Genomic DNA, 14992 nt, shown 5'->3' on the forward strand with positions numbered 1-14992 from the left:
AACCAGAGATAATAAGGCTCGGTGATGAAACCCAGATGGAGTTACATTATGAGGTCAGAGTTAGAGCTCCACAATGATACAAAATACATATTGTTTTTGCCACATTGTGGACCACTCAAAGTGAGTTTTGAGTCACTCAGATGTAAATGGCAGCAGTAGTGAGAGCTGAAACCCTGTCCTTTTCTTTCATCTCTAGGTAGGTTTACCAACAGGCCTGCTTATTGTGCAATGCTCTAGTTAGTCCACCTTCTGGAGCAACACTCTCTAGTTAGTCCACCTTCTGGAGCAACACTCTCTAGTTAGTCCACCTTCTGGAGCAACACTAGTTAGTCCACCTTCTGGAGCAACACTCTCTAGTTAGTCCACCTTCTGGAGCAACACTCTAGTTAGTCCACCTTCTGGAGCAACACTCTAGTTAGTCCACCTTCTGGAGCAACACTCTAGTTAGTTCACCTTCTGGAGCATACCACCCTGCATACCACTGCTGGCTTGCTTCTGAAGATAAGCAGGGTTGGTCTTGGTCAGTTCCTGGATGGGAGACCAGATGCTGCTGGAAGTGGTGTTGAAGGGCCAGTAGGAGGCACTCTTTCCTCTGGTCTAAAAAAATATCCCAATGCCCCAGGGTGCCGTCTTTCGGATGGGACGTTAAACGGGTGTCCTGACTCTCTGAGGTCATTAAAGATCCCATGGCACTTGTTGTAAGAGTAGGGGTGTTAACCCCGGTGTCCTGGCTAAATTCCCAATCTGGCCCTCAAACCATCACGGTCACCTAATAATCCCCAGTTGACAATTGGCTCATTAATCCCCTGTAACTATTCCCCAGGTCGTTGCTGCAAATGAGAACACTCTAGTTAGTTCACCTTCTGGAGCAACACTCTCTAGTTAGTCCACCTTCTGGAGCAACACTCTCCAGTTAGTCCACCTTTTGGAGCAACACTCTAGTTAGTCAACCTTCTGGAGCAACACTCTCTAGTTAGTTCACCTCCTGGCACAAAAAGAAAGCTCTCTAATCCACACATTGGAGTGTGTGTGTATGGAGTGTTTGTGTGCCAACAGCAGTTGCGATGTAAAAGGTGATAGGTCAGGGGTTAATACCTGTGGGATCCTGTTTGGTGATGAAGGACTCAGTGCTGATAGCGGGGAGCTGCTGGGGGCGAGGCATCCGACAGGCTATGCAGATCAGGCAGGTCTGCAGGTCTGGGCACAACACCAATCAAAGGTCAGAGTTAAGACTCTGACAGGTGTGTGTGTGTGTGTGTGTGTGTGTGTGTGTGTTCATTGTAATACACAGGGCGTCACTGTGTCGAACTCTATCCCTCCAATATGGCTCAGGGCTAGCTAGGAGAACAAGGTAAAGACCAGTGTTCTCATGTCGCTGCTGCACCTTTTTCAATGTGTATGTAAACGTCGGTGTGCAGAAGTGGCATGTATCTGTGCATCTAGCTGTGTTCATGTGTATATATGTATGCGTCTGTGAGTGTACATGCGTGTCTGTGTGGGAGTATATACAGTGGGGAGAACAAGTATTTGATACCCTGCCAATTATGCAGGTTTTCCTACTTACAAAGCATGTAGAGTTCTGTATTTTTTATCATAGGTACACTTTAACTGTGAGAGACGGAATCTAAAACAAAAATCCAGAAAATCACATTGTATGATTTTTAAGTAAGTAATTTGCATTTTATTGCATGACATACGTATTTGACACATCAGAAAAGCAGAACTTAATATTTGGTACAGAAACCTTTGTTTGCAATTACAGAGATCATACGTTTCCTGTAGTTCTTGACCAGGTTTGCACACACTGCAGCAGGGATTTTGGCCCACTCCTCCATACAGACCTTCTCCAGATCATTCAGGTTTCGCTGTCGTTGGGCAATACGGACTTTCAGCTCCCTCCAAAGATTTTCTATTGGGTTCAGGTCTGGAGACTGGCTAGGCCACTCCAGGACCTTGAGATGCTTCTTACGGAGCCACTCCTTAGTTGCCCTGGCTGTGTGTTTCGGGTCGTTGTCATGCTGGAAGACCCAGCCACGACCCATCTTCAATGCTCTTACTGAGGGAAGGAGGTTGTTGGCCAAGATCTCGCGATACATGGCCCCATCCATCCTCCCCTCAATACAGTGCAGTCGTCCTGTCCCCTTTGCAGAAAAGCATCACCAAAGAATGATGTTTCCACCTCCATGCTTCACGGTTGGGATGGTGTTCTTGGGGTTGTACTCATTCTTCTTCTTCCTCCAAACACGGCGAGTGGAGTTTAGACCACATGACCCTCTCCCATTCCTCCTCTGGATCATCCAGATGGTCATTGGCAAACTTCAGACGGGCCTGGAAATGCGCTGGCTTGAGAAGGGGGACCTTGCGTGCGCTGCAGGATTTTAATCCATGACGGCGTAGTGTGTTACTAAGGGTTTTCTTTGAGACTGTGGTCCCAGCTCTCTTCAGGTCATTGACCAGGTCCTGCCGTGTAGTTCTGGGCTGATCCCTCACCTTCCTCATGATCATTGATGCCCCACGAGGTGAGATCTTACATGGAGCCCCAGACCAAGGATGATTGACCGTCATCTTGAACTTCTTCCATTTTTTTATAATTGCGCCAACAGTTGTTGCCTTCTCACCAAGCTGCTTGCCTATTGTCCTGTAGCCCATCCCAGCCTTGTGCAGGTCTACAATTTAATCCCTGATGTACTTACACAGCTCTCTGGTCTTGGCCATTGCGGAGAGGTTGGAGTCTGTTTGATTGAGTGTGTGGACAGGTGTCTTTTATACAGGTAACGAGTTCAAACAGGTGCAGTTAATACAGGTAATGAGTGGAGAACAGGAGGGCTTCTTAAAGAAAAACTAACAGGTCTGTGAGAGCCGGAATTCTTACTGGTTGGTAGGTGATCAAATACTTATGTCATGCAATGAAATGCTAATGAATTACTTAAAAAATCATACAATGTGATTTTCTGGATTTTTGTTTTAGATTCCGTCTCTCACAGTTGAAGTGTACCTATGATAAATATTACAGACCTCTACATGCTTTGTAAGTAGGAAAATCGGCAAAATCGGCAGTGTATCAAATACTTGTTCTCCCCACTGTATGTATGTCTGTGTGTGTGTGTGTGTACTCACCATCTCCCTCGTCCTGCATGGCTTTGGGCTGGGAGACAGTAAAACACTGCATGATGTCGTACTGCTGCCGTGCCTCCTGGTTCTCGGAGTCCACCTCGTCAGGGGGCCTCTTCAGCATCCGACAGCTAAACGTGTGACTGTTCCTCCAGCCCTGCTCCTGGGGCCACGGCACCCCGTTGACTACACACACACACACAAACCCACAAGTAACGGTATAGACACACACACACACAAATCATTAGGAACGGGGACACAGACAGGTAAACCAATGTGTGTGTGATGTAATAATAATGGCTTGAAAACAGACAGGAATGACATATGGGGTAGAGAGACAGATACAAAATATATACAATATAGACAAGAGAAGAGGGGGGAGAGAATAAGCAAGACAGAGAACAGTAGTGAGTGACGACGTTTACATGTGCCCAGTATTCCGGATAGTAGCTAATATCCTGCTTAAGGTCTCATTCGGGAGAAGCTGTTTACATGCACCTTTGATATCCCGCTCTGGAGTATCCCTGTAGTCATGAATTAACAGAATATTCCTCATTTAAATTCCTATGGGTTAAATGGAATAGTAACTGAAATCTGGACACTGACTGTAGGCGTATAACCTCTCACCTGTAACACTGCGTAATAACCTATACTATTAACTCCTGCAGAATTGTGCATTTATTGCAGTAAAAAGATACAATATATACTTTAGTCTCGGGAACAGGAGTGTAGAAATATGATTTCTTTCTTTCAGCATCTCTTGAGAAAATGCAAATGTGCATGTAATGTGTTATCTTTGACACTGTTATGCGAGCAGACGGTATTTTAACCATACACAATATGCAGCCAAGACGAACTGAAGTCTTATCAGAAACGTGTTTAATCATTTTTCTCAGCTTTTCATTTCCTTAAAACAGGTCAAACCGATGACATTTGAACGTTTTGCACATGTTCAATATTTCCACTGTTTTGGAGTTAGTTTTCCTCCTGGTCCCTAAACGAAACAGACAACTTTACCGGTGTTAACTAGATTGCTAATGCATTCTATCAATGTAAGACATTATTCTGGTGAGCACTACTTTATTTAGTCTTCTGGGGCAACAAGTTATGACAGAAGAGAAGCTGCATATATCTAACTATAGTTGGCAAACAAATGGCCTTACCAAATGTCAGAAAGTATAAGCAAAAACTTTTGAATTTGAATTATAGTAAATTAATTATAGTAAATTAATTATAGTAGGCGAAATTATTATGGTGGATTGAACTGTTTGAAGTGATTTGTTTGACAGTCAGATGAAAACACCATCAAACAACACCAATGATACGCAAAACTGAGTCTGCGCAGACCACAAAAACAACAATAAACAGGATACGATTTTTACATCCCACAGTATCCCGTCTTAGATCAGCATGTCCCAGGCATCTTATCTGGGTTTCTCATAACTAGGATACAAGCTTTTTAGGGTTATTGTAAACGGGATATGACATTTATATGAGTCAACTCAAAAACAGAATACTTAATTATAACGGGATATTGGTGTGCATGTAAACGCGGTCACTATGTAGTGAGAGTTTAAGCTGAAGACAGGCAGGTAGATAGTAGCTAGTTGACCTGTCCATCTCTGCTGACATTAACCCATCTTGTCTGGCCTGGCCTATATAGAGAGGAATTACTAGGGGCTTCACGGGACACAGACCCTTATATGTCTCCTGGTTACTATGCTCTTATAGCTGTCACGTGTTCTGGCTGCTTCATACTGCATGATACCATGCCTATAGCAGAGATTCCTCTCTTACCTCCTCTCTCCATCCTCTTTGTCTTTCTCTCTTACCCGTCTTCCCTCTATCATGTTCTTCTTCATCTCCTTTCCTTCCTTCCTCATCTCCTTTCTCTTGTCCTTGTCACACTGCTCGACTTCCTCTTCTTTCGACTTCTTCTCTTCCTTTCTACTTCTCTCTATTCCTCTGTCTGATCCCTCCCCCCTCTCTCTCGCCCTCCTCTCCTTCCTTCACCATCCTCTCTTCTCTCGTCCCCTCCCCTCCTCCTCTCCTGTCATCCTCACCGAGGCTCTTGGGCAGCAAGTTGCGGATGAACTCATTGTGGTCTCCCACGTGGAGGATGCTGTACACGCTGGAGGTCATCAGCTCTTCCTGGGCGTAACCTAGGTAACCCGTCACATTCTCTGACACAAACACGATCCGGCCCTCGCGGTTGACCACAAAGAAGAAGCCGTCCAGGGCCTGGCCCGAAACAGAGGGAGGGACAAAAGAGGAGTGAAACAGACACCTCCGGAGGAAGGGGAACACACAAAGAGAGCAGGGGGACTTCAGCCTTTCTCTCTCTCTCACAGCCCCAGCCTCAGCCAGGGGGAAAGTGTGCCAGGAACTAACGTGGAAAGCATAATGACACTGGGCCTCACTGGGAAACTAAGTCCTGGGAACCATACAGAGTCACTGAATCACTCTGGACAAAACAGAGAAAATACTGAAGACAGAGAGATTAGAACAAAATGGCATTTTTACACAAAAAATACACACAACTAACTTTATGTAAATTTACTGTGAGCAGATGCACTCTAATTACTATGCATTCATTTACCAATGAGCAACCAAAAATATGATTATATTTTCATGAAAGAGTACCTGTGCTTAGAAAGCAGCATGACTAAATGATCCAATCAATGGATAAGTTGATACTTCCTGTGTCTGTCACTGAAATTCAAATTCAACCAAGCTTTATTGTTTCACTCACCTCGAGCAGCAGCGGCCCCAGAGCCTCTTTCTCCACCATGCCCTGACTACTGGACGAAATGTCACTCCTCTGCACCTTGTCCTCTGGTGATATTAGAGACGCTTTCTCTGCAGGGGACAAACACACACAGAGACAAACACACACAGAGATCTTAGGAACAGTAAAAAAGGGGGGGGGACACTGAACTCAGGGTGATCAGCCATCGCTAGCACGTACATTTAGTCTTCTTTATTTTACTGACATCAAACATTACACAGGCATTATGCAATTACTTAGCAATTCCAAGTAATAACTCTTATACAGCTTGTTACATAAGTTATTCCCCGCATAATGACTGTATTTCATACAGAATAATGAACATTGTGGACTTCTGCTGAATTGTGTTCTGATGACATCAGCCCGATCAAAGGGTTAGGGGGAATCAACGCAACACATGACTACAGCACACTGTAAATCTACTGTACTGTTACTGTACAGCAGCAGAAGCCAACAACTGGAAGTTTGAGTGAAACAGCCTGTTTATTCTGGCATGGACACCAACAAATACTGCTTTGAGGAGTACTTATAATTAAACCATGTACTGTAGATGCATATCCCCAATGTCAAAAACTCTTAAAAAGCTATTCAACAATGGCCCAAATCTGTTCTTGGACCTGGTGTATTGATCTTACAGTTTCAGTCAAGGTTGTAAGAGAGTGATGTGGAGAATGGGAGGGAGGGAACCACAGAGGAGGAGAGAGAGGAATAGTGGAACTGTGGATTGTCCACTGATAAATGTTTTTTCTCTTCCTGATCAATGAGCTGATGATAGGCTGCTGAGGTTCTGGCGGGGACAGACAGACAGAGAGAGACAGAGACAGAGACAGAGAGAGAGAGCGAGCGAGAGCGAGAGAGATGTCTGAGGCTAGCAGGGTAGAACACAGTACAGATACAGAGGACTGTACTGAGCTGGATCGGAGAGAGAGAAAGAGAGAGATAGGTGCTGGACAATCCATCACGTCATTACTATACTGTAGGCCTGACTCCTCCTCTCCTCACTCCTCACTCACTGGGCTCATTGCCATGGTAGCAGTCTTGGCCCGGTCTTTGACCCCTGAACCGGTCACGATGGGTGGGATGTCAGCACACAGAGCTCACTATACTGACCTGTCCCCACCAAGTAAGCAAACAACCAAGAGCTGGAAGAGAGGCCAGGGAAGAGATGAGAGGAGAGAGAGATACTATAAAGAGAGGAAGGAGAAGGAGGGGAAAAGAGGAAGAGAGAAACAGAGGTACTTTCTCCTTTATCCCCGACCGGTCTCTCTTTTCCTGGGAGAAAAAAAAACAGGAGTGTATATTTATCAAGCACGGTCTGGCTGGTGGCCAGGTCTTAAAATAAGGGTGGCGAGTGAGCACATCACTGTGAATTACACTCTGTATTCCAGGAGGCCAAGAAATGAAACCAAAAACACAAAGCCGTGATTAGGTTATTGACAAAACAACCAGGGCTGGGTGAGGACTTTACTGCCTGAGACATTAATATCCTGCAGCGGGCCTGCCTGTTGGGACACTTGCTGCTCTACTGCTCAACTACACTGCTGTATCACTAGATAGCTACTGTACCACTGTTTAAACCAGAGCAGGGTTTAACTTCACAAAATAATAAGATGTTCATCAACTGCACATCTTTAGCAACTGCACATATTAAGTTTGCAAATGCATACTGAAAATGTATATTTACAAGGCAAGTCCATTTGTTTGGAATTGGTCTGGCTTAGAGACATGTGTATTTTTCTCCTGTAGAGGATGTTATTTTCTTCCCTAAAATACATAGTTAAGTAACCCATACAGATGTAAGATCTTAATTTGATCACCCTGTTGCAGGAGAACTTTCTTGAATTCGGGAATTATTTTACTTAGTGTATTTGAGGTTCAAAGGGTAAGAAGCATAAATGTAACCACATGCAACATATAGATTAGCATTAATATACACTCCAACAGTACCAATTCAAAGTCCCAATGTTTTGTTATTACATAAAACCGATCAGAATTCTGCAGAATAACGGAAGTCATGTCGGAAAATGTTTTTCCCGGGGTGTGATGTAATATGGAGGACCCGGGCATGCCAGCCTATTTCCTATAATGTAAACTCCAACAGAAATAAATTTAAATGTATAACTTTAAATGAATCCAAACTGTTCGCACTCATGTCTACTGGTTTCAACTTACAAGCAAATACTTTATGAATGTATTGTTACATATCAACTTGCAAGGTTGCTAGCCCACTAGCCCACTAACTTTAGTCCTACCAGTATTAATAAATGTTAAAGTTACACTTATCTCAGCCAGCAAGCTAGCCAGCCAGCTAACGTTAGCTATTTAGCCAACTAGCTATTAGCCTAGCTAACCACCAAGCCAAAGCCCAACAACTGGAGACCAGCTAGAACACAACTAATAAAACAACTAAAACATAACCGCAGAAGAAAAGCAAAGTGAAGGCCTCAAGAGTGGCGCAGTGATCTAAGGCACTGCATCGCAGTGCTAGCTATGCCACTAGAGAACCTGGTTCAAGTCCAGGCTCTGTCGCAGCCGGCTGGACATGGGGCGGTGCACAATTGGCCCAGTGTCATCTGGGTTAGGGGAGGGTTTGGCCGGCAGGGATGTTCCTGTCCCATTGCGCACTAGTGACTCCTGTGGTGGGCTGGGCGCAATACACGCTGACACGATCGCCAAGTGCTTCCACTGACACATTGGTGCGGCTGGCTTCCGGGTTAAGCGAGCGCTGTGTCAAGAAGCAGTACGGCTTAGCTGGGTTGTGTTTCGGAGGATGCACGGCTCTCGACCTTCGCCTCTCCCGAGTCAGAGATGGGACAGGACTGTAACTACCAATTGGATACCATGAAATTGGGGAGAAAAATGGGTAAAAAAAAATTATGATAAAAAAGCTAAACAAGAGCTGAGACTTAAAGATTGATGGCTGGGGCCCATCCGATGAGTTAGCTACCAATGCGAGGGGAAGCTAGCACTGAGCCAAGGAAGTTACAAAACTCATGTAGCCTACTTCACAGAGAACATGCCAAAACAAAAATGAGAACAGACAAGGTACTACACAAATAGAGCAAGCAGGTATGATTTTTTACTTTCGTTTTTAGCCCACGACAAGAAGGCATGCCGGTAGATAACACAGCCAAAGCCTATGACGAGCATGAGGATGCTAACGTTAGCAAGTTTGAGCTAGCTACCGAGCTAGCATACGAACTCGGTGGCACAGAGTAGATTCTCCATATGACGTTGAGAAATAGTGCAGTGGGTAGTTTCAAAGACATCTGGAAATACATTTATAAATATATAATAACTATGTTTGTAGTTATAGGTATAGACCGTGACTACAACTAAGTTACTAAGTATTTGACCACACTGTAGTTACTCTGGTGAGTAAAAACACATGCTTCCTACCCTTTAAAAAGGCTTCTGAAGTTTGTTTTCACTTGGAAATTTCAGACTTGATTTTCCCTCACGAAAAATGTATCAACCCCTACAAAAATGGCCATTTATTATCATCCACCTAATAATTCCCATTTCCTCATGCTGCAGGATTATTTTCCTGCTGTAGCAAACTGGCTAAAATTAAGATCCTACATCTGTATGGTGTCTTCAGAGAGGCCAGGGTATGTCCTTGTCCGTCTTAGGATCAGATAGGAGAGGGGTGAAAGGGGAAGTGGAGGGACAGAGAGGGGGAAAGAGGTGAAAGAGGGGAGAGTTGCAAGAGAGAGATGTGAGAGACACAGAAGAGGGGAGTGCAGGCCTAGGGAGAGGGGGAGAGGAGGAGGGGAGAGCAGAGCAGTGTGTGTTCCTGTTTCTCTCTGTGTGGAAAGGGAAGCTGGGCTTTGCAAGAGGCCCTCTTGCACAAGGTCAAGGGGCAGGGAGCTCAGCCATTGGCTGCTTTCTCACACGCCCAACCCCCTCCCCCGCCTGAGCTCGCGAAACAAAAACAGAAGAGAAGGCCCTCTTCCAGAGTGATACATTGGCGAGGCCACTGGGCCCCTGACATCCTCATGTCATGGCTATGTCAGCTCTAAGTAGGCTTTATGTCACCTCTGCCACATCCTCTACCCTAGCTAGGCTCTTTCCTCATGCTGGGAGCAGAAGAAAAACAGGGGATCTCGTTCAAGAACTCCTTGAGCCTTACATAGGAGGAGGAGGAGAAAACACACACACACACACACACACACACTAATATTTCCCCTCATTTCACTGAGGCTGAAAGAGGGAAAATGGCACCTTCTGAGAGCCACCATTGCGTGTGCTAATTCTGGTGCAGGCAAGCAACCGCTGCTGTTTACTCTCACACTTCTACTCCACTGCGTCTCCCTGCCTGCCTGCTCAAGGCCAACACCAGTCCTCCCTCCTTTGGGCCTCCGCTACTACCCTATCCCAGATAGGAAATCAGGGTTGGAAGGAATATTCAAATTTACACCCAAGCCTGTTTGTGATGATGGAAATCATGGCCAGGAATAAGATGGGAATCAGGGCCAGGAATAAGCAGATGTTTGAGTGACATGTTAGGTAGCACTCTTAAAGGAAAAATCCACCCAGAAACTCACACGTTACATTTGGCACCATCATGATGATGTGGCAAGTCCCACTTGCTTGCTGAAAGTTCAATATCTTAACTTGACTGCTGCCATTCAAAACATTGTGGGACTATATCAACAGTGGACTAAAGAATAGTGGCGTTTTCCTTTAAGGGCTGTGGTGTGTAGAGTATACAGTCACCTTCAAAATTATTGGCAACCTTGCAAAAGATTAGCAAAAATAATGAGCTATATTGTATGCTCTAATATATATATATATTATTTTATACTAACACAGTTTCTCAGAGAAAGATATTTTGTTTAACAAGTAATACCTTTTTTTTTCTATTGGCACCCCTATTTTCAATAGTTTGTGCACCCTCCCCTTGAAAGGAAAACGATGCAGGCTTTATCTAAAATGTTTTAAGAAATTGGAGAACACATTGGGAGGGATCTTAGACCATTCCTCCATATAGAATCCTTCCAGATCCTTGATATCTGTCCCCCTGTGTTTCTGACCAAGTCGGAAGGTTAATGATACAATATCAAACTCATTTTAGTCCATTGAGTGCTAGAACAGAATTCTACAATCTAAATAGAATGCTAATTTGGACAGGCAGTGTCACATCCTTAACATTTGAGGAAAAGTTGTTACTGTAGATACATTTCGAGTATGATTGTATGCAAACTTTCTGTGCAAAGCTAACTTTCATAACGAGCTTAGGTGATGCATAATCGTTTTCCTTTCTCTCTTTGTCAGTACTCGTTCTAAGCGTAACAGATGTGACCATTATCGGCGCTTCATAACAGGATCAGGGACTCACTAGAAAGCATCACTGCATAACGCGATCATGGAAAAACATTCATGCCCTTCATACCACTTTCGAAGTGTATTTATGTTAGCAAACAAGCTAGCAGGCAATCTATCTGTGTGATCTATTTTGGGTGATCTCACGTTCGCTTATGAACTGCAATCATGAGTTGTTCTACTGCCTGGAGCATAGCATGTGATCACATCACATGGCATAATAAAGGTCTTAAAATAATACACATAATTAAAGGTCTTAAAAATCCATAAGACACTTTTACCAGTCATCCTGAGTTTGTTTACTTCCCTGAGTAAGTACAGGTGTCCCCCAGTGAAAATATTTGTCTGTATCTGTTTGGTCTGCCCTGCGGTGTGACAGGTACTTTGCGCGCTTGTGAACTGCAGCTGTCAAGCCTGAGGTGATTTACGATCTGACAAGAAATTTAGTTGAAAGTGCGAACCCTGTGCCGTTCACTGGTAGGTTACAATTCAATTAAACTTATTTTTTTTAACCCTTTAACGTAATGAAAATGAAGAATAGTTTAACCCTTCATAGGAAAACGTCAAGATATAAATAAAATTGTATGTCACATGCGCCGAATACAACAGACCTTACAGTGAAATGATTAATTACAAGCCCGTAACCAACAATGCAGTTTAAAAAAAATACCTTAAAGTAACAAAATAACAAATAATTAAAGAGCAGCAGTAAAATATCAATAGCGAGGCTATATACTGGGGGTACCGGTACAGAGTCAATGTGCAGGGTTTTGTCGTGCCCTCTTCACGACTGTCTTGGTGTGCTTGGACCATGTTAGTGTTGGTGATGTGGACACCAAGTAACTTGAAGCTCTCAACCTGCTCCACTACAGCCCCGTCGATGAGAATGGGGGCATGCTCGGTCCTCCTTTTCCTGTAGTCCACAATCATCTCCTTTGTCTTGATCACGTTGAGGGAGGGGTTGTTGTCCTTGCACCACACGGTCGGGTCTCTGACCTCCTCCCTATAGGCTGTCTTGTCTTAGATCAGGCCTACCACTGTTGTCATCGGCAAACTTAATGATGGTGTTGGAGTCGTGCAGTCATGAGTGAACAGGGAGTACAGGAGATGACAAGGGATGAGTGAGAAATGAGTCCAGCTAGGCTTGGGTGGTATCCGGATTGTTACAGTTTCATACCGACCTTATCAGGATTTTCTGTTTTCTGTTTTCAAACCCACTAATCCGAAGGTTAGCAATGCTAACAAGCACATGTAAAATCTCTTAGAGAATGCTAACTAAATGCTAACGAGCGTAATGCATACATTTTATACAGTCTCTGACCTAAACTACAAAGTATGTCCAAAACGCTACTCCCAGTTTGCTGCATGGACAAAACAAATTAGACAGCAAGGCTCTTGAGCCAGGAGGGGATTCTCTGATGTTACCAAGCTAAACTTGATTTTGAAATAAGCTAACCACTTAGCTAGATAGCTAACTAGCTACAAAATTAGCAAACCAAACAAACACCACATGACTGGGGACTACCGTTACGTTTTATTATGAAAAATTATGTGACAGGTGAAACAAAGAACGCCATCTTCTTTATCTTATTTCACATTGTTGACTGCAGGTATTTACTTAAAAAGTAGCTATAAATATTCAAATGTATAAAAATAAACTTCAAAATAAATTGTTTGAATGTTATTGACGGTATTGAAAAACCATCTCGTGACTTGTTCCAAATACCCCGGTATACGGTATACAGCCCAAGCTTATTTACAGTTAGCTCAAATAAACATGGAAAGGAAATGGGTGTTTCAATTCCGGAGTCTAGGGTTAGAGGTGTATATATGTATATATACAGTGCCTTGCGTAAGTATTCGGCCCCCTTGAACTTTGCGACCTTTTGCCACATTTCAGGCTTCAAACATAAAGATATAAAACTGTATTTTTTTGTGAAGAATCAACAACAAGTGGGACACAATCATGAAGTGGAACGACATTTATTGGATATTTCAAACTTTTTTAACAAATCAAAAACTGAAAAATTGGGCGTGCAAAATGATTCAGCCCCTTTACTTTCAGTGCAGCAAACTCTCTCCAGAAGTTCAGTGAGGATCTCTGAATGATCCAATGTTGACCTAAATGACTAATGATGATAAATACAATCCACCTGTGTGTAATCAAGTCTCCGTATAAATGCACCTGCACTGTGATAGTCTCAAAGGTCCGTTAAAAGCGCAGAGAGCATCATGAAGAACAAGGAACACACCAGGCAGGTCCGAGATACTGTTGTGAAGAAGTTTAAAGCCGGATTTGGATACAAAAAGATTTCCCAAGCTTTAAACATCCCAAGGAGCACTGTGCAAGCGATAATATTGAAATGGAAGGAGTATCAGACCACTGCAAATCTACCAAGACCTGGCCGTCCCTCTAAACTTTCAGCTCATACAAGGAGAAGACTGATCAGAGATGTAGCCAAGAGGCCCATGATCACTCTGGATGAACTGCAGAGATCTACAGCTGAGGTGGGAGACTCTGTCCATAGGACAACAATCAGTCGTATATTGCACAAATCTGGCCTTTATGGAAGAGTAGCAAGAAGAAAGCCATTTCTTAAAGATATCCATAAAAAGTGTTGTTTAAAGTTTGCCACAAGCCACCTGGGAGACACACCAAACATGTGGAAGAAGGTGCTCTGGTCAGATGAAACCAAAATTGAACTTTTTGGCAACAATGCAAAACGGTATGTTTGGCGTAAAAGCAACACAGCTGAACACACCATCCCCACTGTCAAACATGGTGGTGGCAGCATCATGGTTTGGGCCTGCTTTTCTTCAGCAGGGACAGGGAAGATGGTTAAAATTGATGGGAAGATGGATGGAGCCAAATACAGGACCATTCTGGAAGAAAACCTGATGGAGTCTGCAAAAGACCTGAGACTGGGACGGAGATTTGTCTTCCAACAAGACAATGATCCAAAACATAAAGCAAAATCTACAATGGAATGGTTCAAAAATAAACATATCCAGGTGTTAGAATGGCCAAGTCAAAGTCCAGACCTGAATCCAATCGAGCATCTGTGGAAAGAACTGAAAACTGCTGTTCACAAATTCTCTCCATCCAACCTCACTGAGCTCGAGCTGTTTTGCAAGGAGGAATGGGAAAAAATGTCAGTCTCTCGATGTGCAAAACTGATAGAGACATACCCCAAGCGACTTACAGCTGTAATCGCAGCAAAAGGTGGCGCTACAAAGTATTAACTTAAGGGGGCTGAATAATTTTGCACGCCCAATTTTTCAGTTTTTGATTTGTTAAAAAAGTTTGAAATATCCAATAAATGTCGTTCCACTTCATGATTGTGTCCCACTTGTTGTTGATTCTTCACAAAAAAATACAGTTTTATAACTTTATGTTTGAAGCCTGAAATGTGGCAAAAGGTCGCAAAGTTCAAGGGGGCCGAATACTTTCGCAAGGCACTGTATATATTTCCATTCACGCACTAATCAAGCGAACATCCCTGGTCATCCCTACTGCCTCTGATCTGGCAGACACACTAAACACAAATGCTTTGTTTGTAAATTATGTCTGAGCGTTGGAGTGTACCCCTGGCTATCCGAAAATAAAATAAAAATTGTGCCATCTGGTTTGCTTAATACAAGCAATTTGAAATAATTTATACTTTTACTTTTGATACTTTTGTATATTTAAAACCAAATACTTTTAGACTTTTACTCAAGCAGTATTTTATTGGGTGACTTTTACTTGAGTCATTTTCTATTAAGGAA

The 14992-nt window shown here is 43.4% G+C and overlaps 1 protein-coding gene across 3 annotated transcripts in view; it reads right to left on the reverse strand.

Moving 5' to 3' along the window:
* Window positions 1-14992, reverse strand: part of LOC110529656 (nuclear receptor coactivator 1) — a 100440-nt gene that overhangs the window by 13685 nt on the left and 71763 nt on the right. For all 3 annotated transcript variants that reach the window (XM_021612060.3, XM_021612063.3, XM_021612062.3), the window contains 4 exons: window positions 5864-5970; window positions 5175-5352; window positions 3118-3297; window positions 1096-1197 (listed from right to left, as the gene is read on the reverse strand). In XM_021612060.3, coding sequence (XP_021467735.2) covers window positions 1096-1197; window positions 3118-3297; window positions 5175-5352; window positions 5864-5970 — 567 coding nt within the window. The remainder of the gene's footprint in view (window positions 1-1095; window positions 1198-3117; window positions 3298-5174; window positions 5353-5863; window positions 5971-14992) is intronic.

Source organism: Oncorhynchus mykiss, chromosome 8, assembly GCF_057628025.1.
Source record: "Oncorhynchus mykiss isolate SJ-2025 chromosome 8, ASM5762802v1, whole genome shotgun sequence".
In the NCBI taxonomy this organism is placed as follows: Eukaryota; Metazoa; Chordata; class Actinopteri; order Salmoniformes; family Salmonidae; genus Oncorhynchus; species Oncorhynchus mykiss.